The sequence below is a fragment of the Salmo salar genome, chromosome 07 (genome assembly GCF_965601325.2).
Source record: "Salmo salar chromosome 07, fSalSal1, whole genome shotgun sequence".
Lineage (NCBI taxonomy): Eukaryota > Metazoa > Chordata > Actinopteri > Salmoniformes > Salmonidae > Salmo > Salmo salar.
Window position 1 is genome coordinate 32,504,250 of NC_138297.1, and position 26,655 is coordinate 32,530,904.

The 26,655-nt window shown below is 42.2% G+C and overlaps 1 protein-coding gene across 2 annotated transcripts in view; it reads right to left on the bottom strand.

Moving 5' to 3' along the window:
* Positions 1-23,402, bottom strand: part of hdac8 (histone deacetylase 8) — a 42,546-nt gene extending 19,144 nt beyond the window's left edge. For both annotated transcript variants that reach the window (XM_014207426.3, XM_014207424.3), the window contains exons 1-10: positions 23,161-23,402; positions 23,001-23,053; positions 22,311-22,441; positions 16,267-16,408; positions 15,926-16,038; positions 15,677-15,754; positions 15,226-15,334; positions 14,711-14,883; positions 12,603-12,697; positions 7,531-7,636 (exon numbers count right to left, since the gene is read on the bottom strand). In XM_014207426.3, coding sequence (XP_014062901.1) covers positions 7,531-7,636; positions 12,603-12,697; positions 14,711-14,883; positions 15,226-15,334; positions 15,677-15,754; positions 15,926-16,038; positions 16,267-16,408; positions 22,311-22,441; positions 23,001-23,053; positions 23,161-23,271 — 1,111 coding nt within the window. In that variant the 5' untranslated portion in view covers positions 23,272-23,402. The remainder of the gene's footprint in view (positions 1-7,530; positions 7,637-12,602; positions 12,698-14,710; positions 14,884-15,225; positions 15,335-15,676; positions 15,755-15,925; positions 16,039-16,266; positions 16,409-22,310; positions 22,442-23,000; positions 23,054-23,160) is intronic.
* Between the last annotated feature and the right edge of the window lie 3,253 nt (positions 23,403-26,655).

The window sequence follows — 26,655 nt, forward strand, 5'->3', positions numbered from 1 at the left end:
CTTCCCTATTTATGCTATTTTTATTCCTCCGTAAGTTTTGATCTTTTATATTGGGCAGCCAGACCAGTTCCCTACCTCCTCCCACTGCCACCTGCCTCCATTTTTGGGGTAATGCTGTAATCAATTGGTTGTACTCTTGGATTGAGCAGACCTTCCCGTACAATTCTGATAACTCCATGAAGGACATAACTCTATCATTCCAATTTACAATATAATTTATGAACAAAATACCCTTTTCAAACATCTTTCCCATAAATACAGGTATTTTATCAACCAACACATTTGAGTTCAGCCATAATATTTGTTGCATCTTTTCAGGGGGATGAAATTGAAATTGTAGCCAGCTCTGCAATGCTTGTTTGAAAAAGAGAGATACTTTGAAAAAAATATCATATTCAGTTAATCGAAAATGAGACATGGCAATCTGCACAAAGGCAAAAAGGCCATTTTTAAACAATGGATGAGCTTTTCTTAGTTATCTACTTGAGAACCATTTAGGGTTCAAATAAAACTTTTGAATGAGTCAGGGTTTTAGAGAGAGGTTTAGTGCTTTTATATTTAATAATCTCAACCCACCCAATTCATATTCATTACATAGATAGGCACGTTTTATTTTGTCTGGTTTAGCGTCCCAGATAAAGCGAAATATTTTTTGCTCATATGATTTGAAAAACGAATCATCAGGAGCAGGCAGCGCCATAAGTAAGTGAGTAAACTGATGACTAAGGAGTTAAAATCAGGGCAATTTTTCCATAAATAGATACTTACCTCTCCATGGTTGCAGGATCGTGTCTATTTTTACAAGTTTTCTATTGAAATTCATTGTGGAGAGCTTGTTTATATATTTTGTGATATGAATGCTGACTATGTCTACTTCACCATCAGCCCATTTTATAGGTAAACTGCAGGGTAATGTAAAAGTTGTATTTTTTAAAAGATCCAATATGTAATATTGTACACTTATAATTAGGTTTTAGTCCAGAGAGCACAGAAAAGTTTTCTATATCTTCAACGAGACATTGCAATATAAAACTTGAGTCATCAGCATACATGTACACCTTTGTTCTTAAGCCTTGGATTTCTAATCCTCTAAATGTTGTTATTGGATCTGATTTTAATAGCTAGCATTTCGATGGCCATAACGAATAGATATGGTGACAGTGAACACCCTTGTTTAACTCCTCTTGACAATTCAAAACTCAGAAGTAGCCGTTATTTAATATTTTACACCTGGGGTTGCTATACATTATTTTTACCCATTTCATAAGAGAATTACTGAAATTGAAAAAAATCCAGGAATTTATAAATAAAATCCAGTCTTTATGAAATCCCTTTTCAAAATCAGCTATAAATACCATTCCTGGCTTCTTATACGTTTCATGATGTTCTATTATTTCTAGTAGTTGTCGTATATTATCTCCAATGTATAGTCCATGTAAAAGACCTCACTGATCAGGATGAAGAATACCTGGTAAAACCCTTTTAATTCTGAGTGCTATGCATTTCGCTAGTATTTTTGCATCACAAGATTAAAGTGTAAGTCCAGTTCTCTTTTAGATAGACTGGGTCTTTATATTTGCCATCTGGGTCTTGTTTTAATAATAGAGAAATCAGACCTTCCCGCTGAGTACCTGACAGACTACCATTTCTATAGGAGTAGTTAAAACAATCAAAAAAATACTTGATATACCTCCACCGGTATGCCATCAAGCCCTGGGATTTTTCCAGACTGAAAGGATTTAATAGCTTCAAAAAGTTCATCCTCTGTAATTTGGCCGTCGCACTGATCTTTCTGTACATTTGTTAATTTTCCATTTTTTTAATATTATTTGGAAAGAATTCCTTACCATAATCTTCATTCAGTGGGAGAGGATGAGACAGAAAAGAGAACATCTGCCTAAAATAATTAGCCAGAGAATCTTGTTTTTTCATGGTTTGAGAGTCCTTTAGGTGCCCTTTGGCTAACTCCAAGTGGGCTGTCATGTGCCTTTTACTGAAGAATGGCTTCCGTCTGGCCACTTGGTTCTTGGTCACCTCCCTGACCAAGGCCCTTCTCCCCCGATTGCTCAGTTTTGCCGGGTGACCAGCTCTAGGAAGGGTCTTGGTGGTTCCAAACTTCTTCCATTTAAGAATGTTGGAGGCCACTGTGTTCTTGGGGACCTTCAATGCTGCAGGAAGTTATTGGTACCATTTCCCAGATCTGTGCCTCGACACAATCATGTCTCGAAGTCCTGGCTTGGTTTTTTCCTCTGACATGCACTGTCAACTGTGGGACCTTACATAGACAGGTGTGTGCTTTTCTAAATCAAGTCCAATCAAGTGAATTTACCACAGGTGGACTCCAATGAAATTGCAGAAATATCTCAAGGAAGATCAATGGAAACAGAATGCAGCTGAGCTCAATTTCGAGTCTCATAGCAAAGGGTCTGAATACATATGTATATTAGGTATCCGTTTTTATTTTGAATAAATATGCAAACATCTCTAAAAACCTGTTTTCGCTTTGTCATTATGGGGTATTGTGTGTAGATTGAAAAAAATGTCATCCATTTTAGAATAAGGCTGTAAGGTAACAAAATGTGGACAAAGTCAAGGGGTCTGAATACTTTTTCGATTGCACTGCATGTCTGCTGCAGAGGAACGAGAGCCATGAGAAAATGAGTTTTGATCAGTCAAATAAATTAAAACGCTGAAAACAAAATTGACTCCTGTTTAAAAAGATGGAGAACAAGCTATGAAGGAAAAACAAGTTCTGGTGCAGGTTCAGCCAACTAGCGACAAAATAATATTGTGATATTGTCAAAAAGATAGTAAAAAATAGCATACTACCATGTATCTGTATCGATTATTTCCACCATCACAACTGCCTGCCAGTATCCCCAACGTAGGCTACATGTCTGCATCCCAAATACACCCTATCCTTTATATAGTGCACTCCTTTTGACCAGAGCTAAGGGCAATAGTCAAAAGTGGTGCACTACATAGGGAAAAGGGTGGTTGGTTTATCCGTGCCTTGGGAAATACACTACATGACCAAAAGTATATAGACACCCGCTTGTCAAACATGTCATTCCAAAATAAGTTTTACAAATATTTTTTGATTTGACCTTTATTTAACAAGGCAAGTCAGTTAAGGACAAAATCTTACTTCCAATGACAGCCTAGAAACACTGGGTTAACTGCCTTGTTCAGGGGCAGAAGACAGATTTATACCTTGTAAGCTCTGGGATTCAATCCAGCAACCTTTCGGTTACTGGTCCAAAGCTCTAACATCTAGTGGAAAGCCTACCTGCCGCCCCTCATGGGTATTAATATGGAGTTGGCCCCCCCTTTGCTACTATAACAGCCTCCACTCTTCTGGGAAGGCTTTCCACGAGATGTTGGAACATTGCTGAGGGGACTTGCTTTCATTCAACCACAAGAGCATTAGTGAGGTTGGGCACTGATATTGGGCGATTAGGCATGGCCTGCACGGGTCGTTCCAATTCATCCCAAAGGCGTTCGATGGGGTTGAGGTCAGGGCTCTGTGCAGGCCAGTCAAGTTCTTCCACACCGATCTTGGCAAACCATTTCTGAATGGACCCCACTTTATCAAACAGGAAAAGGCCTTTCCCAAACTGTTGCCGCAAAGTTGGAAAAATAGAATTGTCTAGAATGTCATTGTATGCTGTAGCGTTAAGATTTCCCTTCACTTTTCACTAAGGGGCCTAACCATGAAAAACAGCACCAGACCATTATCCCTCCTCCAAAAAACTTTACAGTTGACACTATGGATTGGGGCAGATCGTGTTCTCCTGGCAGACACCAAATCCAGATTCATCCGTCGGACTACCAAATGGTGAAGCGTGATTCATCACTCCAGAGAACGCATTTCCACTGCTCCAGAGTCCAATGGAGGGAGCATTACACCACTGCAGCTAACGCTTGGCATTGCACATGATGACCTTAAGCTTGTGTGCAGCTGCTCGGCCATGGAAACCCATTTCATGAAGCTGCCAACGAACAGTTACTGTGCCGACGTTGTTTCCAGAGGTAGTTTGGAACTCGGTAGTGAGTGTCGCAACCGAGGACAGAATTTCTATGCACTATGCACTTCAGCTGTCCCATTCTGCTACCACTTCACGCCGGAGCCACTGTTGCTCCTAGACGTTTCCACTTCACAATAACAGCACATACAGTTGACTGGGGAAGCTCTTGCATGACAGAAATATGACCAACTGACTTGTTGGAAAGGTGACATCCTATAACAGTGCCCCGTTGCAACCCACGGAGCTCTTCAGTAAGGGCCATTCTACTGCCAATGTTTGTCTATGGAGATTGAACACACAGCCGTACAATCTTATACACCTGTCAGCAATGGGAGTGGCTGAAATAGCCAAATCCACTAATTTGAAGGCTCATAAACATGACTACGTGGTAAATAAACCGATAAACAACGGAGAGAGACGGCTCCTGCCGCTGTCGTCAAGCGGTAGAACTCTAATGAAAACTCTGTTTAATTAATTAATCTTAAGTCTTTCCGAAATGGCCACCAAGGACATTGAAAGACTTAAAAGTGTGATTTAAAGTTTGGTAATCATCTTCAGAAGGAAACTTCTGCGGAGCAATCAGTCTCTCACACACACACTGAATGAAAATTACGACTCCCCACGGGGCTCATAAATGCCCGTGGTCGCTCCACATAAAAGCTATTAAAACAAATAAACCTTAACGGCAAGACATGGTATCTGTTAATGCTTTGATAACTACAGCTGTGCTGTGGTGGTGATAGACGCTGGCATGCCAGGGCAGTAAACCACATTGCCAGGCCGTAGTGTGTGCATTCGTGTGTCAAGACTCAAGCTCCCGGCTCATGGTGTGATAACCTAAGCCTGTGTGGTGCTGTGCGTCTGTTTCCAGGCCTGACAGACAATTCAAATGGTTTCCCTTGTTTGGGACCAATGGTTGTAATCATTGGTTTCCCTAGATTGGAAACTGCAGTAAACATTAGCTTCCAGTCTGCACTCTGGCACAGCTGTCTAGTAACCACATCCTGCTCTCAACTAGTACCACAGTTGTCTGTATGTGGTATGTTTCTCTCACACAACATGGTTGAAGGGGTGTGTGTTTTGTCGTCACATACACTGGGTAAAACCAAGACGACCTGAACCCCCAGTCACAGAAAAAAATTAGGAAGAGCGGAAAGAAAAGGAAGGGACACAGGGAAGGACATCACCTTCATTTAAATGAATTTGAATGATTGAAATCCCATCAGAAAGAAAAAAAAACCGAGGAAAGGAAACGAGGAATCTTTGAACTGAAGGAGCAGATGTGACACTAGACCGACGGCACATTGTCTGCCTTTCATTTTACCCCTCCATCCCTCACTCCATCCGCTGATGGAACCGTTAAGACAGGGACACCCCCATCACCCTGCTTCTACTCCCTAACCCAGAGTTTACCCCAACCAAACTACTGCTGGTCCCCCTGGAGTAGTGTAGTGTGGCTGTCAGCAGCATATACACCAAGAGACCACCACTCACCCCCTATCCAGAGTGAACGACAGGGTAGGGGGTGAGACAGGGGCCGACACTCCAGTACACATATATACACAGACAAATCCCTAACACGTGTGCAAATGTGTGTACATCGAAACTTGTTCACCCACATACAGATGTACTATAATAATGGACAATCTGACTATTCAGTACGTTTGACTGTATGATGAATTTGGCTCTAACGTTTCACCCCCCCATTTCTCCAGTCGTAACAAAGAGAGTAGTGTTTGACATTCTGATTAACCGGAAACATTAAAACACACATCCGTGTTTTCACCACAGCCAGAACAGAGCACACCAGGCCAGCAGGCTGACGACTGCTGGGCCTGTGCCCTCCCAAAGAAGAGGGGGTCAGGGAGTGTGTGTGTGTGTGTGTGTGTGTGTGTGTGTGTGTGTGTGTGTGTGTGTGTGTGTGTGTGTGTGTGTGTGTGTGTATATATGTGGAGGTCGGGGGACGAGTTTTAGGTGAGGGGTAGATTTGTCTCCTTGGGGTGCTGACAACACCCCCTTCTGTGTTAACTGTGGGGGCCATATGGGGGCACACAAACATGTCACGAAACCCACATTTTTACGTCGATACCAGGTTGAGTATCATGATACTCTATACCATCACGATTTCATGGGGGGAAAAAAGCCAATGTCACAGAATGGTCATCAAAAAGGAGGACCAAGGCAATCTTCATATAACTAATTAAAGTGCCTTTATTTGATCCAGACAGATCTTTTGAGTTCAATATAATTACATTTGAAATGTTTGATGTCAATTTTTCAAAAGAGCCATGTATGCATTAATGAATCAATAATACAATCAATTTGAATTTTTACCTATCTAACTACACAATTGTAAAACTCTATTGATAAACTGGGTAAATCAAGACATAGCCTAAACCAATTCACAATAAAGGTGAATTCAATAGGAGTGTGTGAATGCATTGAATTATTGAGCTTGTTTTGGCTGTTTTCATGGGGCTACAGATTTTTTTTAAACAATCTGTTTCCCTTCCATTTGGGACTCATTGTATTGTACTGATCAACACTTGCATAGAAGCAATCTCTTCTTTTATTAAAGTGTGCACCGTCTCTAAGACCTAATGACATCATTCACATACACACAGTGAGAGAGACAGGAGAGAAGTAGTGAATTAATAACGTGTTCGGCAATACATTTGGTGACAATCAGCTTTCAAATCAGCTTATTTTGCAACTTTATTACAAAGTACTAGGGTAGTGAATTGAAGCTAGCTTCAGCTGTAAGCTAGCAAGAAAATGTACCCTACAAAGCTGGAAGGTACCAGTATCTTCTTGTATTGTAAAGTGTTCTAGCCTGTAATGGACATCGTTTTGCAAACAGTAATTAATAGTTGCAAAGTTTATACATGCTGTGTTGCATTATTCAAGGGCGTTTACTTCTGAGCAGCATGAGTGGGGAGCCAACATGATGCAGCCCAGACTCCCGGTGAGTGCAGTGGTTCCTCAGGACAGGCTAGAACTAGCAATGAGTAAGTGGAGCAGGCACGGCGCAATCACGCAATAAGAGGACGGCTGCGCAATAAGAAAAAGACTTGATCATCTCCATCAGTAGATATGAGACATTTGACAGACGTACTGAAAGTAACAAATTCTAGTACTGTACCATTTTTCATATTCTAGTACAAAAAAAAAAAGTTGAGAAGTTTTGGTATACCGTGCAACACTAACACACACACACAGCTCTGGTCTTTAATGTCTGTCTAAATAAACTGACGGTCTGGACGTTTAAATAAAAACAACCCTGTCCTTAAACTAAAGCAGTCCCATCTGGACTCAACAGTCAACAAAAGACACCATTTGGTGTGTGTGTGTGTGTGTGTGACAGAGTGGTGAAAGTTTAACCATTTGTTGCTTGCGAGTGGTTTCTCTAAGTGTCTGACAGTTATGTTTCTTGGTTGTGGTCGTGACGTAATTGCTAACGCTAGAGTGTGTGAATTTAGACTGTGGTTACGCCGTCTGATACCTTTGATGGTGGAGATGACCTTGTCCAGCTGTTTGGTCTCATTGCGGTCAGGTCGACAGCTGGGACTGATCTCCAGAGAGTAATCAGGACCGTACTCTGTGAAGAACTGAAGTAAACAACAACATAAACAAAAACAGTGAGAGAGTAGTGTGTTAAACCACAGTGTAGAACAGATTTAAACCAAATACAACAAGACTTGGGTTCAAATGTAAGAACTGGTGCGGGAAACAAAAAGATAATAGTGCTAAATCAATGATTAGAACTGGTCTAGGAACAGAAACCAAACATCCAACAGCAGAGAAAGGAGAGTTAACATGTAAGAACTGGTCCAGGAAATGAACAAACACGAGATGCATTAGCCACAGTGCAGAACTGGTCTAGGAATCAAACATCCACAAACAAGCATTGAGTTGTGAAGAACTGGTCTAGGAACAGAAGCCAAACGCTACAAACACCAGTTCAAAACAGAAGGGAGTACAAGTTTACATGTTAAGTTAAGAACTGGTTCAGGAAAGACAAACTAAAGCAAACAGAGCCAGAATTAACCACAACAGCGAGGGAACTTTGCAAGTGAAAGACGTGATGAAGCAGCAAGACATGATTTCATTTCAAACAGATGCCATCTTATTGAGACAAACAAAGACACACATCAGTGTTAAGTCTTGATAAGACTTCCGGCTAGCCACCAAGCCAACCCCCCCATTGTGAAGTATCATGTAAATCAGACATAGCACTGGTAGAAAAAAATGAACAATACATAACGTCTCTATATAGGAACAACATTAGGAACGCCAGGAGACATGGAGTGTACACACACACCTTAACACAAGCTCACGCACACACACTCCCACAGCGGGTGTGTGTGTATGTTCCTGCTCATTTGAAATACACTGGGTGCTTTGTCTTTGTCAAATAGCTGTTTCATAGTGGTTCAGGCAGAGTGTGTGTGTGTGTGTGTGTGTGTGTGTGTGTGTTTACATTTTAGTAATTTAGCAGACCCTTGTGTGCGCGCGTCTGTTCCCAATTAGCCCCATTGAGTTTCTCCGGTACACCTCCCCCCAGTCCTGACGCAACTCAACATGCATAGGGATTACTAAAAACAGGAAACACAAAGATGACCAATTTTCCCATGAACCTAACGCTCCCATAGTAGTACAGTCCTGTCTCCTGCTGTGTGTGTCTCCTGCTGTCAGGATATTTGGGTTGGAATGGAACTACAGTACTGAGATGAGAGAGGACTGGGGAGAGAGATTAAGAGGGAAACTGGAGAGGAAGAACTGGGGGAGACTGGAGCGGGGGGATGGTGTGAGGTCAAGGAGGACAGAAAAGGGGACTGACACAGACAGTTCGGAACGGATCATAACCCACAGATAGGGATAGGGGGGAAAGGGATTGAATGAGGGTGACGAGAGACCAAAACGATGGACAGAAAGATGGGGTGAAGAGATACAAGTATATTAGGGGATAGGGTAAAGGGGATAGGCTGAGAGCCCAAACCCCATAGGCTCCATGTCAAAATACCCAACATGCACAAATGTCATATCATAGCCCAGATAAATGTACCATACTGTAACTAAATCCCCCACACCACACTCTCTCCTCTGTTTGTCTCTCCCTCCCTCTGTCTCCCTCCCTATCTTTCTGTGTTCGGTGGTTTGGAGAGAGACTAGCCTCGGCCAGAATAGAAAAGGAATCCAACCCTTGTTTATTGTTCCTGTTCTCCTCTACATCTCAGAAATGACTACAACTCCAGATATAAAGAGTCAATGTTGTTGAAAAAGCTCTGGGAAAACAAATCGAGTTCCTAAATAAAATGTCAACCCAGAGTCACATAGCGCACGTAGGCTTGTCTCTGCAGCCCTACAATTGAGGTCTCTCCCTCACCGTCTCAATATCCATCTTTCCTACTCCCACCTCCCCCTCTCCGCAGTCCTGAAACTAATGTTAAGCTCTCTCTCTAGTCATTATGTCTCTCTCTCCCCATTCTCTCACTGTCCTTCCTAAATGACCCCTGCCCGTCCATCCACCCCTCTCTCCAGTGGCCTGGACTTCTACAAAAAGGTAATACAACAGAAAAACTGTCAGTCAGTCACCAGGTCAAGGCCCACTGATCCTCATTGTCCTTGCCGGCCCATCCTAAATGGGACCCCATTTCCTTTATAGTGCACTACATTTGTGATGTACCTCTCTCTCTCTCACACACACACACACACACCAGCTCAGTTTTCCGGTGATTGAGGCCAGTATTCCGGGAGCCTACTACTTCCCCACGAGCAGACGGAAGGGACACGCGCCAGAGAGGACAGGAAGTACCAAGGCAGAAAACAGGAAGTACAGGGGCGGGACAGGCTAAGCCTATAGTGCTTAACCTATGTTCAAATGTACATACTAGCATACTACTCAGAATGCATGCTCAATACATGGTTTCATACTTAGTATGGATAATGGAACACAGCCTATTCACTACAGCAGGGCTTTCCAACCCCAGTTGTTACTAACCTGATTCATCTTATCAATCAGTTAATTATTAGAATCAGGTGCGCTGGATTAGGGTTGGAGCTGAAACCTACAAGACAGTAGCTCTCCAGGAACAGCAGGGTTGGAGAACGCTGTACTTGAAATACCAAAAACACTGGGATTTTTTTGGGCCTAAAAGCCATACCTTCTACTTCTTACCCATCTCATTTATTTTCTACTGAACTCTCTGTTTTGGGTATCACGGAGGGGCCTTGGTCATACACAGTCTTGCTGCGGTGAGAGAGGGAAGGGTGGAGGAGGATGGGAGGGACAGAGGGTGAGAGGGAGGGGTGTAAGAGGGGAGTCTGAGTTCTGTGTTTGTTTTTGCATGGGGCTGTGCTGGGAATCACTCAGTGCAAATCTGAGAAAACAGACTAAAGAGAAAGAGAGAGGAAATAAAGATGTTGAATGGCTGGAGAAAGACCGATTCCACACACACACCACACACACACACACACCACACCGAGCTGGCCAAAAGCAAGGCAAGTTCAGGCCTATAGAACCCCTCGAGTGGGTTGGGTCCAAAATAAACCGTTTCCTCAATCTAAGATAAGAACTGAATGTGAACAAACCCACAGGCTATGTCCCAAATGGCACCCGGTCAAAAGTAGTGCATTACATAGGGAATAAGGTGCCATTTAGGGAGAAACCCACAACCTTCAAAACCAACTGACTCAGCTAATCTAGACTAGGTGACCTTTGACCCTAATTAGTATTTTTAGGTGTTAAAGATTCAGTCAGTGAATAGGACATCAGGGTTAACAGACAATACAGGTCAACTAGCCTAGTCCCTTGTAGCCAGGTCCCAGACCGGTTTGTGCTTTTGCCTACTCCATTGTCATTGTCAAGCCAAAAATTGCATGACAATTCCATAAGGAGTTGGCAAAAAAGCAGAAACAGACGGGCACCCAAGCTACGGGAATATATTAATAAAAGCCCTTTTGCAGCCGCTTTTATCCAAAGCGACTTACAGTCATGCATGTATACGTTTTACCAACGACCCTGGCGGGAATCGAACCCACGGTCCTTAGCATTGCAAGCGCCATCCTCTACCGACAGCCACACAGAACTTGGAGTTCCACCCTTCCTTCCCCTGCTTTTTTTTTTTATTTTTTTAAACTCTCCCTCCATTGATGAAAAGAGAATAGACTAGGGAGATGCCAGTAACATTTGATAATCGGACTCACCATGTATTCACAGTTAAGTCGAATCGGTTCCGCTATCTCTTCTACGTTCTTCAACCACCACCCTTACCACACTTTCAGATATGGGCGTGACTCTGGAGGTTCTGCAATGTCACTGTTTGTATGTGTGTGTATATGTCTCTCTCTGCCTGTGTGTTTGTGTGTGATGGTCTGAATGGAGGCCCTTTTGTGTCTAGCCAATAGCCCCTAGCCCTGGCACAAACTCCATTGTTCCAGGGGGGTTAGGAGCTGTCCTGGCAGCCCAGAAAAGCTGCAGCCATTTGGGGAAGGAGAGGGGAGCTCTGGCCTCTCTCAGTCTCAGGTACAACAAAGTACTTTTTGTTTTCCCTTCTCCTCAGAAACTCACTTTGCTTGGTCAATGTGGATAAATATTCCTCTCTGGTGCAGCCACACACACGACGATACTACTACAAGTCTCTCTCTGGCCATCTTTCGCTCTCTCTCCTGCTCACCCTCTCCATCCTTTTCTCTACCTCATCCTCTCTGGACCACAGCAGGCCAGAGTTAAATAGTGTTTTGTTTGGGTAGTAGTGGAAACACACAATAACAGGAGGTAGCTGGCTGTGTAGAGTATGTGTTTGACGGAAAAGGGGTATCACTCTTTGATGGCCAGAGCAAGAGGGTCAAAATAGGGGAGACTTTTGGGGGTATTTGATTTTGTGTGGCTGTGTGTGTTGTAGCAGCTGGTTAGACTTGTTTGCGGTGAGCCCCTTCTTAATGAGGTTAAAGGTCACATGATGTAACAGCCCGACCTGGTGGAGGAGAAACAAAAGGTGCCTTTATCATGGCCCATGCACGCGCGCACACACACACTACAGAAAGACCCTCTTTGTCTCAGGAGAGTAAGATAACTACCCCTCACTGTACATGGAACACAAATCTCTCTCTTTGTAGCTCTATCCCTCATTTGCTCTCTTTTTCTACTGATGTAATTATATGGGAATTCGCCAACCTTTCCGCCAAAAGAAACCAGCCCCCCCTCGGAATAAAACACACAAGGTCCTTCTAAGAAGACGAAAAAAAGATGAGGGCAGAGATTGATAGAGAAGCACAGAGAAAGAGGGATGGAGATGGAGAGAAAGAGAAGCACAGAGACCCTCTCTGTCAGGTCTGGAGGGGACAGAGTGGCATTGTCCCCTCTCTCCTCTCCTACTCCCTCCATCCCTCCTGATTCACCTGGAAACAACCCCTTTGAGGGCCGGCGGCCATCTTTTATTAGATGGAATGACTCAGCGAAGACTGACCGAAGGGGTGTGTGTGTGTCAGCGTATTTGAGTTTGTGCGTGCATGTCTGTGTGAGGAGCTGTGTGTGTTTGGGGCTATGTACGGTGTGTGTGTGTTTACTCTCACCTCATGGTCAGGTATCTCAGAGGCCAGTGTTTGTCTCAGTACGGCCCCAGTCAGGTAGGTCCAACAACGGGCCGTGTTGGCTAGGTTATACCCACCTAGAGAGAGAGAGAAGAGAGAGGAAAGAGAGAGAGAGAGAAAGAAGAGGGAGGAAAAAGAGGGATTGTAGTGAGTAAAAAGGCTTCATTGTACTGGTGTAATTAACAGGTATCATCTGGTACAGGGCTGAGGGGTCTGGAGCTTGGGCTGTGGTTTCAGATGTGTGCGCGTAGGTACGTTTGTGTGTGCCGTTGTCTTTGTAAGTGGTGTCCGTGTCGTGTGTACGAGCGGATATGAGACCCGCCTCCTCCCAGCAGCAGTGTGGGTAGGTGCTAGTCTAGTATGTGGCGTAGACACCGCGCTGTGGTTTCAGGCGGTGTGTGTGTGTCAGGGTTTCCGATTCTTATTTATTGGATATTTGAGAAATGTATCGGTCATCCATATCCCTTGGGTGCGTAATCCACTAAGGGCGTCCACCCACACAGACAGCACCATCAATAAACGAGGGATATCGGCCAAATGAAGCACATTTACGTGTCCTTAAAAACAGCCTATAATAAATTACAAAAACACTTATGTTTTTGAAGTGTAGCATATGGAAAACTTTATAGCCTATTGTTTTCTTGGTTTTACTTTGCTTAGACAATAATTGTCTACCTCACAGTCAGCTGTTGGAGATTTGAGCACGAAATGCATCAGGGCATTGCATGCATAAGCCTATGCGCTTAGGCATCCACTGTATGATATGAATATTTTAAATATTTAAAAAATAAGCTTAGGACTAGCCTCAGAGAGAGATCGAGAAATGCCAGCAGCATGCTACGACATCGACATGCATTTATTTATCCTTGTCAGATAAGTTACTGCGTCTGTTATACAGATATAGGCGTACAGAAGGAGACATTCATTTTTCGATCAGAATATTTTTTTCTATAAAATATAAGCATTATATTGTTAGATTATAGGAGTAATTCTGGTAGACTTAAAAATAAATTCTCACCTCAGTGCGCTGGGCGCACTGCCTTCATATAATAGGCCTGCAGTATAATAGGCTAATAGCCACACCTTTGCAAAAGTTTAAACTTTATTAAGTTATTATCAAAAGTCAAGCAATTGTTTATAGGGGAAAATATGAGCAGGATATTATATTGCGGCGATCACAATATTATAGTTGGAACTTAATTTGGCCAAAGAAAATGGCTCAACAGAATAAAACAAGACACATGCTAACTGGCTTAAACCAACACAAAAGTTTTGAACAGGCTATATTGCAGCAATTACCAAGAAAGGCTAGTTCCTACCATACCCAACAAATGACAGAAATATGGTCATAATATTTATTTTACAACAGGCCTACTTCTAACCTAGAGAACACACAATTAAAAAGACTGATCGAAAGAAGAAAATGAAGAAAAAATGTCTAAACAAAATGAAACAAAACACATTTGGTACATTTAAAGACCTGGTTTAAATTAATAAATAGGCCTACAATAACAACAATGGTATAAAATAATAATAACAGAAAAAAAAGGCATCCTACCTGAATAGCGAGTTGCACAGTATCCTGCTGTTGGCAGCGCCAACATTCTCGTCATCTTTGTCCACTACAATATTACAACTCTGTTGTTGTATGTGTCGAATTGCTATGCTTTATCTTGGCCAGGTCGCAGTTGCAAATGAGAACTTGTTCTCAACTAGCCTACCTGGTTAAATAAAGGTGAAAAATAAAAAAAAAAAAAAAAAAACTTGTCCCCTTGTAGGCTTTTCACTATAGGACTACTCTCTAACTTTTGTTTTGCTTTAATGAAAAAGGCTTCCATCATCGCAATCAACAGTAGCCCAAGGCTCCTCTTTCGATCTCCCCCCTCCTCACTAGCAGGTGCATAGACGTTAGGCAGCGGGCAAGGAGTGAGAGAATGGTGCTTAAGCACGATTTTGGCATGTATGATATGCAACCCCAGACAATTTGGCCGGCTACCATTTTATTTATCAGCTTTTAAATGTATTTTTTCTGCCCAAAGTCGGCAATTACCAGCTAACAGAAACCCTGGTGTTTGTGTTGTCAGACCCACCTCCTCCCAACAGCAGTGTGGGTAGGTGCCAGTCTAGTACGTGGCAAAGACACTGGGCCACCCCTACAGGGGTCATGTTGAAGGAACACATGGGGTCCCCGGCCATGGTGTCAGCTCCTAGCTGCATCACTACTGCTTCCGGGTTAAACAACGCCTTCACTTCCTGCATCACACTGATGGGCACAACAATCAAAACAGAGGTTAAATATTAACACAACAATTATAATATAAGATGGTTACAGTTAAGACTATGTACTGAACACAATGTTTTCATTTGACTTTGAAAATGGTTGTTTCCATAGCATACAAGATATACAAAAACGATATCACGGTTCTGCAACAAGAAAAACGGTTGCAGAGTATCAATAAAACTACTAACATGGAATTCTAGCTTATTAGGTCTGTAAATCTCCGTTACTGAGAAAGCAGAGGACATGCAGCATGTCTCTGATGTTGCTGACAGTGTTAACCATTGTCATAACCAGCATAAATAAAAAGTAACTAGCTTTAACAACCTGGTGAAGACGTGGAAATATCTGTCGTCTTTGATGCCGTCATCCAGAGGGACGTTGACAGCGTACCATCTTCCTTTACCCATCCCTGTGTCACACAGGTCCCCTGTACCTACAACAGGATGGTAGGGTTACTATGACAGAGAGAGAGTGTGAGTATTATGTATCAATGTTTCTCAAACTAGTTTGTTGATCTCTCAGATTGTCAGCAGATTTGACACCGATTTAGTCCTACAGTTTTAAGTTTTAATGCAAGCGGTCCCCCAAGGAGGAAGGACCACAGGTAAAGGAAGCTTATGATGAAAAGGAGGGTGATATGCACATCCTAAACTTGAGAATACCAGTGCTAAGCTAAACAATAATTCTTGAGATAAAGGAATGAGAGGCCCGCACACGGAAGATTTCCAACTGTAGTAGAACGGTCGTTAGTACTGTATTAGGTGTAGCCACTGACCTGGGAAGAATCCGGGGGAGAACTTGTGTAGAGACACAGTCATCACTTTGGAGGTAAAACTGAAGGCATCTTCCACACCTGAGAAACATTACATTGTTCTCGAAAAACACCATTTTTTTCATTGACAGACCAAAACAATTAACCTTAACAAAACATTTGTATCCACATACAGTACTCATATGGCGAAAAAATGTACACAATATCAATGCACATTTAGATGTGAGAGTTCGGGTAAAGGGGTGTGTGTACCATCTCCATGATGAAGGTCCACATCCACATAAAGAACTCTCTCGTATTTCTCTCTCAGCTTGAGAATACCCAGCACAGCATCATTCACATAACAGAAGCCTGATGCCTCATCCCTGAGAGACAGAGCAGGGGAAGAGAGAGAATGAAAGTGAGAGAGAGAGAGAGAGACACAGAAAATACTTAACACATTGCTGTCTTTTCAATGACTTAGAGGCCTTCTGTGTAGACGATCATACATGTTTAACATAATTCAGTGTGTCCTCCTGTTAGGAACGGTTTGGTAACACATTCATCAACATGTCACCCTGGTCCTTGTCACCTCACACACAGTTCAATCTTACTTCTTGGCGTGGTGCCAGCCTCCTGCCCAGTTGATTGCCACCTCACCCCTCTTGTCCAGCAGGCACTGGGCAGCCGTCAGGGTGGCACCACCCACCGCTGCAGCATAGTCATAGATACCCTCCACCACCGGGCAGTCATAACCTGGCAAAAGGAGGGGGAGAGAAGCAAAATGACATTAAAGTAAATAAGCAAAAAATGTGGAAACATATGAGAGGAGAGAGAGAGAAATACACGACGGAAAAAGGAACAGCACGTCAGAAATCAGCTCAATGTAATTGTAGAACCCATAGACTAACCACTTCTGGGAAAATTGGAAAACACTAAACAAACACAAAGTGTTATCTATCCAAAATGGAGATCTATATGTTATACATAATACATGTATAACAAAGAACAGGAAAAACATATACATGATCAAATACAAATCTTAGAATCAACTATTAAAAAAGACTACCCACTGGATTCTCCAATTACCTTGAATGAACTACAGGACAAAATACAAACCTTCCAACCCAAAAAGGCCTGTGGTGTTGATAGTGTCCTCAATGAAATGATCAAATATACAGACCACAAATACTTAAACATCATCCTCAGCTCTGGCATCTTCCCCAATATTTGGAACCAAGGACTGATCACCCCAATCCACAAGTGGAGACAAATTTGACCCCATTAACTACCGTAGGATATGCGTCAGACACCTTGGGAAAATCCTCTGCATTATCATTAACAGCAGAGTCATACATTTCCTCAGTGAAAACAATGTACTGAGCAAATGTCAAATTGGCTTTTTACCAAAATTACCGTACGACAGACCACCTATTTCACCCTGCACACCCTAATTGACCAACAAAAAACAAAGGCAAAGTCTTCTCATGCTTTGTTGATTACAAAAAAGCCAGACTAAATTTGGCATGAGGGTCTGCTATACAAATTGATGGAAAGTGGTGTTGGGGGGAAAAAAACATACGACATTATAAAATCCATGTACAAAACAACAAGTGTGTGGTTAAAATTGGCACAACACACACACAGATTTCTTTCCACAGGCCCGGGGGGTGAGACAGGGATGCAGCTTAAGCCCCACCCTCTTGGTGAGGGCACTAGAACAGTCTGCAGCACCCAGCCTCACCCTACTAGAATCTGAAGTCAAATGTATACTGTTTGCTGATAATCTGGTGCTTCTGTCACCAACCAAGGAGAGCCTACAGCAGCACCTAGATGTTCCAAAAAAGGTCCACTTCCCAGGACCAGAAATACAAATTCCACCTAGACACCGTTGCCCTTGAGCAGGTATTCCCAAAATGGGGTACGCGTACTCCCATCGTGGGTACGCCAAATAAAAATGAGTCACAATTAGTTTTTTTTTTTTTAGAATCTTCACCATTTTCAAACAGTCCATTTACAGTGGGCTCCAAAAGTACTGGCACCCCTGACTGGCAATGCACAAACAATAATTAAAAATATATAAACAATATAATTAGAAAGAAACTCAATACCAACATGAGAAATACTGTACTTTATTAATGTTTCAATTAAACCAACCAAAATCATACAATTATTTAATACAAAACACATTTCACCAAAATCAAGGTTTCATAATTATTGGTACTCCTCATTTAGTACTTAGAGCAACCACCTCCGGCAAGGATAACAGCATGGAGTCTTTTCCTGTAATGTTTGACAAGGTTAAGGAACACATGGAGGGACTTCGGACCATTCCTCTATGCAGATCCTTCACATTCTTGGGTGTGCGCTTATCAACTGCCCTCTTCAACTCAGCCCACAGGTTTTTGATTGGATTGAGATCCGGCAACTGAGATGGCCATGGCAGAACATTGATTTTGTTGTCACTGAACCATTTCTGTATGGATTTTGAGTTATGTTTTGGGTCATTGTCTTGTTGGAAAGTCCACTTGCGGCCAAGTCCCAGCCTTCTGGCAGAGACAACCAGATTGTCGGCCAAAATTGCCTGATACTTGTTGGAATTCATTATGCCATCAACCTTAACCACTCCCCCTGGACCTGCGGAATTAAAAAAGCCCCAAAACATCACTGACCCAGCACCATATTTCACCATGTGTATGAAGTGCCTCTCCTTGTATGCATCTCTGTTTCGACGCCAAACATGCCGATGCTGTATCTGACCAAAACGTTCAATTTTGGTCTCATCTGACCAGAGCACTTTCTTCCAGTCATAATTTAAAAAACGTTTGGCAAACTCCAAACGCTTGCGTCTGTGTCTTGGGGTTAGAAACGGCTTTCTTCTGGCAACCCTTCCAAAGAGCCTGTGGTTGTGGAGGTGGCGTATGATGGTGCTTTTTGAAACCTCGTGACCCCAAGACGCCACCAATGCCTGCAATTCTTCCAGTGATTCTTGGGGATTTTGTTGCTTCTCACCATCCTCCTCCCTATCCAAGGGGGCAAAATACATGTGTCCTCCACCCGTGAGGTTTTCAACTGTTCCATATCTTTTTTCTTTTTATTCCATAATTGCCCTGACAGTGCAAGACTTACCGATATCTGAACAAGAGCGCCTCATCGAAATTGCCACAAGCGGTTCTGTGAAAATTTAATTTAATCAGAAGCCACTGACAGATTTCTGGATTGGGCTGCGCTTAGAGTATCCTGCCTTGGCAAATCGCGCTGTTAAGACACTGATGCCCTCACGTACCTATGTGAGAGTGGATTCTCGGCCCTCATTCGCATGAAAACTAAATACAGTAACAGACTGTGTGGAAAATGATTTAAGACAGACTCTCACCAATACAACCCAACATTGTGGAGTTATGTGCATCCTTTCAAGCACACCCTTCTCATTAACCTGTGGTGAGTTATTCACAATGTTCAATGAACAAACAAAGTTTATGTAAGATGGCTAAATAAAGAGCAAAACTATTGATTATTATTATTTGTGCCCTGGTCCTATAAGAGCTCTATCACTTCCTATGAGCCGGGTTGTGACAAAAACACACTAATTCTTATGAGTAATAAATATATCGTATTGTGTGTGTGTGTGTGTGTGTGTGTGTGTGTGTGTGTGTGTGTGTGTGTGTGTGTGTGTGTGGCAGGCTTTACAATGATGGCAAAGTACAACATTTGAGAGGGCACTGACCCTGGTGCTAGAGGGGGTATGCAGCTGGAGGTTGAATGTTTGAAGGGGTACGGGACATTAAAAGTTTGGGAACCTCTGCCCTAGAGCACACAAAAAAGCGATACATTCCTCGGCCTAAACATCAGCGCCACAGGTAACTTCCACAAAGCTGTTAACGAGCTGAGAGACAAGGTAAGAAGGGCCTTCTATGTCATCAAAAGGAACATAAAATTTGACATACCAATTAGGATCTGGCTAAAAATGATTTAATCAGTTATAGAACCCATTGCCCTTTATGGTTGTGAGGTCTGGAACCAAGAATTCACAAAATGGGAGAAACACCAAATTGTGAGTCTGCATACAAAATTCTGCAAAGATATCCGTGGACAACGTAAAACATCAAATAAAGCATGTAGATCAGAATTAGGCCGATACCGCTAATTAACAAAATCCAGAAAAGAGCCGTTAAATTCTACAACCACCTAAAAAAAAAGCGATTCCCAAACTTTTTATAACAAAGCCATCACCTACAGAGAGATGAACCTGGAGAAGAGTCCCCTAAGCAAGCTGGTCCTGGGGCTCTGTTCACGAACACAAACAGACCCCACAGAGCTCCAGGACAGCAACAAGTAGACCCAACCAAATCATGAGAATCAAAAAGATAATTACTTGACATATTGGAAAGAATCAACAACAAAAAACAGAGCAAACTAAAATGCTATTTGGCCCTAAACAGTGAGTACACAGTGGCAGAATACCTGACCACTGTGACTGACCCAAACTTAAGGAAAGCTTTTACTATGTACAGACTCCGTGAGCATAGCCATGCTATTGAGAAAGGCCGCCGTAGACAGACCTGGCTCTCAAGAGAAGACTATGTGCACACTGCTCACAAAATGAGGTGGAAACTGAGGTGCACTTCCTAACCTCCTGCCAAATGTATGGCCATATTAGAGACACATATTTCCCCTCAGATTACACAGACCCACAAAGAATTCAAAAACAAACCCAATTGTGATAAACTCCCATATCTACTGGGTGAAATACCAGTGTGCCATCACTGCAGCAATATTTGTGAACTGTTGCCACAAGGGCAACCAGTAAAGAACAAACACCATTGTAAATAGAACATCATTACAACACTGTATATTGACATAATATGGAGACAGAGAGCGAGAGAGAGAACCAGACAGAGCTGTGGAGGAGAAACAAAGGGAGGAAGCGGAAGATATAGAGACAATGAAAAGGAAAGGTGTTGAAGGGAGGGATCAACAGAAAGATGAAGATAAGGTGAGATTAAGATGTTTTAGAATAAAAAGGTTAGCAGAAGAGGAGTGTTAACCCATTAAATAACAACAGAAAGGGGTTGCATCTTTCCTGTCTCCCACCCACAGCCCTAGACTGTTGATAACATGCTGACCTAGGGAGAATCTCAATTCTATTTCCTTGATTCCTCATGGCCTCTCTCCTCACCTCCCTCTCAAAACACATAAGATATTCTGCTCCAATGGGCTTTGAGGAGACAAGGAGAAGACACAGGCAATCAATACAATAAAGAAAAGCAATTGAGATTCACCCTTGGTTGATATTTACTATTGAGATTCACTCCAAGTCTTAATTCTGACACACACATGGGGTAAATTAGTGAAGTGTCTTCTGTCAGTAGGAATGCCAATCTGTCATTTGTATATATTTAAGCATCAATGGAGGTTTTCTAATGTAAATTGATTATGTAACCATATTAATGTGTTGCCAAAAACAGCCTTGTAAACCTTTTGCCCAGCGGTGTGTCGTTTTCTTTTCCAGATTTAGAGCACCCTCTACTGCTAGCATAACACCATTGCATGAAAGTACTCTCCCACTTCCCTCTCAGTCATTAATTTCAAAGTTTTACTGATAACCTTCAAAGCATTACATGGACATATTCCTACATCGCTCTCCAATTTGGTCCTGTCATTCATACCTACAGGTACGCTCACAAGACGCAGGCCTCCTTATAGACCCCCACAGTGGAGGTGTCACAATACCCATAAAACCTAGGGGTCAAACAGGGAAATGGTTCCAATTGTTTTTCTACCATTCATTTTTCCCCATAGGGGATTTGATAAATATTTCAAATAAGAGCCTGGACTCAAAACCCAGAATCTCTAGTGGCACAGCTAACACTGTGATGCAGTGCCTTAGACCAACGCGCCACTCGGGAGCGGTTTAGGTTTTATACTGCAAGGTTTACACCTTCACTCTTACAGTGAAACATTTTGTCCAGGAAATTGTCTAGAAGGGATTGAATTTGTTGTTGCCTAATCGTTTTTTGTTAAGTTTCTACACTACTTTCCTTCCATCTATAGCATTTCCTAATAGTATTCCTTTCCTTTGGCTTTGATGCCTCATGATTGAGTATTGTTCTGTTTAAGTAGACTGTGATTTTGCTGTGATCTGTTAAGGGTGTCAGTGGGCTGACTGAATGCTCAGAGACTCTCGGTTGAGGTCAGTGATAAAGTCGTCTACAGTACTACTGCCAAGAGATGAGCTATAGGTTTATCTACTGTAGAAGTCCCCTTGAAGCCTACCATTGACTATGTACATACCTCTCTCCCCCTCACACCCTCCCCTCTCTTGACCCTGCTGGTCATCTATTAACGATTGAACATCTTGATAAACTATATAGCCTTAATGGCCATGTACTCTTCCAATCTCCACCCAGCACAGCCGTGGAGAGGACTGGCCACCCCTCTGAGCCTGTTTCCTCTAGGTGTCTGCCTTTCTAGTGAGTTTTTCCTAGCCTCTGTGTTTCTACTTCTGCATTGCTTGCTCTTTGACATTTTAGGCTGGGTTTCTGTATAAGCACTTTGTGTCAACTGCTTATATAAAAAGGGGCTTCATAAATACACTGGATTGATTGACGTGTGTCAAAGTAAGTTCAAGAGAGCCTGCTCTTCCCTCTCCTCTTACCCAGGCCAAAGTCTCCGGACTGGGGGTCATCATTGTCTCCATCCTGGCTGATTTTGTGGAGGTGCTCCAGGTAGGCGTCTGTGTGGAACTTGGCCATCTCCTCAATGGTCGCAACACGGGGCTTCACAACACTGAAAAAGTGAATGGACCATAGATACTGATGGACTGTTCTAGAGGTTTGTATTTAGTTACTTTACAGGATTCTAATCCATGTTGTTCGAGAACTGTTGATAGAGCTCAGAATGTGGTACTGGCATTGGATTAGGATGGTAACGTTAGCTATTTAACTGGTTGGTTTATTCTAACCTAAAATAATAGCTATAACTTCTCAAACGTCCATATAATGTAGGCAAAACAAGTACCAAGCTCAGTTGGTTAAATAAAGGAAATGGCTTAGCTAACGTTAGCCAACACAGTTAGACAGCGCACTAGTTCTGGTCCATACGCATGCGTTCTGCACTTCGAGCTGCATGCGAATATAATGCGCGTGGGCCCAGCGCTAGACTGGGGGTAAAAGTTGTTTGTTTAGTATTTTGGAGAAATGACACCAGGTGCACTGCATACAGCATTCTACAGTCTAGTCAATCATTAAACTTACCCAGTGCGAGAGTGGAGGGCAACAGAACAACGCCCTGCCAGAGCTAGCTAGCTCAATCCCTTATTTTTGACAAACATGCAAAGTTGACTTACCTCATGTGTTGAAGTAAACCATAAGCTTCTATGAGTGAATGCACCATACTTGCCTAGAGACACGGAGTAAAAAAAAATTGTTCACTACTTGAAAATAATGACCAAAGTATTGCCTCTCTGGCGAGCATCCATAGCTAGCTAGCGTTCCCATTCAACTCACCCGGTTGGGGACTTTTGATAGCGAGTCGCATGTCTCGGTGTATTGAGGACTATAGACATACACAACTTTGCGTTTGGAAGGAGAGTCATTTGAATCTCCTTTACAACTCATTTATGTTAGTTAGTGTAGTTCTGTGGATAAAACGCTTGAAATAAGTAAACATGTGTATGAGACAGCTAGTTTCTGCACAATTGCAGATGGTGTCCCACTATCAACATTCCCCGGACAAAACGGAAACCGTGCTACCCGGAACTTATGTAAAAACAAAAAAGCTTAATTAAACCAAAGATTATGGATATATTGACAAGATACATGTCTCTCCGCCCTAACAATGAGAATCGTTGTCCACAAAGCGGCACGACGAGCTGTCGAGCTCCAACCTACCATTTCTTTGGATTGGTGGATACATCTCATTAAATATATATTGCATTTCTAATCCGAATGAGCGGTTGTATCGGTGCTTATATTCATATACCCGTGAGCGTAGCTTCCAAATGTATGTACGATAAGTTGACTCTCTTTGTCTCTCCCTCTCTCCTTACCACCCCTCACTTTCCATTGGGTAACCAAATGCTCATGCTTTTGTTAGTCCACTAGTGACCTGTTTTCATTGCATTATGTTAATAATCAATAACCTATACTGTGTGTGTGTGTTTATGTATTTCTGTGTGATTATTTAGTTAGTTAGTTAGTTAGTTAGTTAGTAAATAAATAAGCCAATTTGTGTATCGCTGATTCATCACTTAGGTTAGGGTTTTTGCGGATCCAGGAATACTGCGACGTTCAGAATGAGACTGATGGGGTAATAATTAATAATTGACTTATTAAATGTAAGAGATATTTAGAGATATTTAGAGTTTAAGTTGGGAGATAGTAACTCTGTAAACAACTTTTCCTGTGGTGCCCCAAATTCCTAATGAGTTAATTGTTACATTATTAATTTAATCAAGTAATAATTAAACGTAGTAGGCAATTATTAGATAAATAGCAGTCATCACATTAATGATAGTCATGTCACGACAGTGGTTTGGAAGGAATCAGTGAAAGTGGCTAACTGCAAGCATTGCAAAGCAATCACTAGCCTACTATTCAGTGGAGTGGCTGTGTGGTCCCAAATCTGGGATTAAGGGGCTCTTTCCAAGTTTAAAATGACAAACATTCAACATTGGCCATGCTGTCAATGAAGCATGATTTGTTCCGCGCTCAAAACAACTGTTAACTCGGAATTGTGAAAACTTGACTTCAGTGAGTTCAAGACAACTGGGAAGTCGGGAATAAACAAGCTATGACTGGGAAAATACGTTTTGAACGGTCATCCAACTCAGAATTGTAAATTCGGCCTCTTTCTAGAGCCATGACCTGAAGATCAATGACGTCTTCATGATTCAACCTTGTTTTTTCCCAAGTTCCCAGTTGTTTTGAAAGCACCATAAATCCAGAGAATGCCAGACTTTGATGACAAAATTTGTCCACGAAGGACCGCTACACCACTTTCTTGTTCAAGTGAGCACAGCACAACAATGTGAGTCCAAAAATGTATTGTATTCTGCTGCATAAATGATGTAATATGCCAGGGAGATATGTATACCGTAGCTAAGAAAGTAATACTAAGTGTATGTTGTGTAGTAAGATGTTAGGAGCCCATGTGCCTCACCCTAATACTGTGGTCTACTTACCCCTCTTAATTTCGACAACTGTTCTGACTTTGTGGTGCACATGTATCCTATAACCTGTTTTAGAGAAATGTAATCATTGAATATTGTAAGAGCTTTCATTGTCTGCTTATATGCCCCCTTTATTTATCCTACGGTTCTGACTTGGTGTACAGGGAGAACACTGTAAGAACGGCCCATGTTCTGAATTCTGTCACTGTACATTTCAAAAGTGCTAAACAAATAGTTACATTGACTACGTCCGTCCTAGCTCGCTCATTGTCTTAATCAAAATTACGGATTGCCTCTTATCCACATGTTATGCCACAGTTTGTACCAGGGGCGGAAATCCCGGGGGGGACGGGGGGGACACGACCCCCCCATCCTGGGAAAAATATGATTTGTCCCCCCCAATATATCACTAAAACATAACTATGTAATTTAAATAATATTAAGCAATTGTGCTGATTATAGACACTTAATAGCGCGTTTTTAAGTTTCAAAAGATTGCGACCCCCCCACCCTTTGCCTCACAATGGTTTGATCCACTGCCAGTTCCTTAGTTGGCAAGGTAACAGAGGGGTGGTATCCACTGTCTGAAAGGCACTCAATGAACGTAACTGACGTGAGGTTAATCCAGTCAATCACGCACACACACTAGCTGAATATGCAGAGCTAGCGGGCAAATATTAACTATTAACCTCTTGGCATTCCCCTAGGATAGGGGGCGCTAAAGCGATTTTTGAAAAAAATTCGTGCCCATTTTAAACGGCCTCCTACTCAAACTCAGAAGCTAGGATATGCATATAATTAATACTTGTGGATAGAAAACACCCTAAAGTTTCTAAAACTGTTTGAATGGTGTCTGTGAGTATAACAGAACTCATATGGCAGTCAAAACCCCGAGACAGATGGAAACAGGAAGTGGAATTCTGAATTGCGAACTCAACTTCATCACGTTGCCTATTAATCACACCGTAAGCTATGGTTCATTGAGCACTTCCTATTGCTTCCACTAGATGTCCCCAGTCTTCACAAAGTGGTTTGAGCCTTCTACTGTTAAAACTGAATGAATGAGACGCTGTGGAACGTGGTCACACGGAGAGGGCCATCACCATTATGACACCGGCGCCCCTGGTTACCCTCCCCTTTCGAAACGTTTTGAAACACAATGCAATCGTCCCCCTCGAATCTTATTGGCTCTCTTGTTGAAAAACGGCCTGAAGATTTATGTTATACAACGTTTGACATGTTTGAACGAACCTAAATGGGAAAAAAATGCATTTTCTCGAAATGGCTGTCCCGTGGCCGACGAAGCATTTGGATCAGCCTTCAGACGCGCTAACAAGAACAAGCTCTTGGAACATAAAGGAGTCATTTTTTCAAACGAAAATACATTTGTTGTGGACCTGGGATTCCTGGAAGTGCTTTCTGAGGAAGACAACCAAAGGTAAGGGATTATTGACAATAGTATACAAGACTAGATGTGATATGCGATTGTTCCAAGATGGCTAGCCTATTGCTATTGCTAGCCTATTGTTCTGAGTATCGCATCCCCTTATATCGCAAAGTGTGATTACCCAGTAAAGTTATTTTTAAATCTGGCATTACAGGTGCTTTCAAGAGATATTCATCTATAAATCTTAGAATGACAATATTACATTTTAAAAATGTTTTCGAATAGTAATTTAGTAAATTGTAGCTCTGTTTCATCGGATGCATTTGAGGGAAAATAGTTAGTCAACGTTACGCACCGATGTAAAATGTTGTTTTTATATATAAATATGAACTTTATCGAACAAAAGAATGCATGTATTGTGTAACATGATGTCCTAGGTGTGTC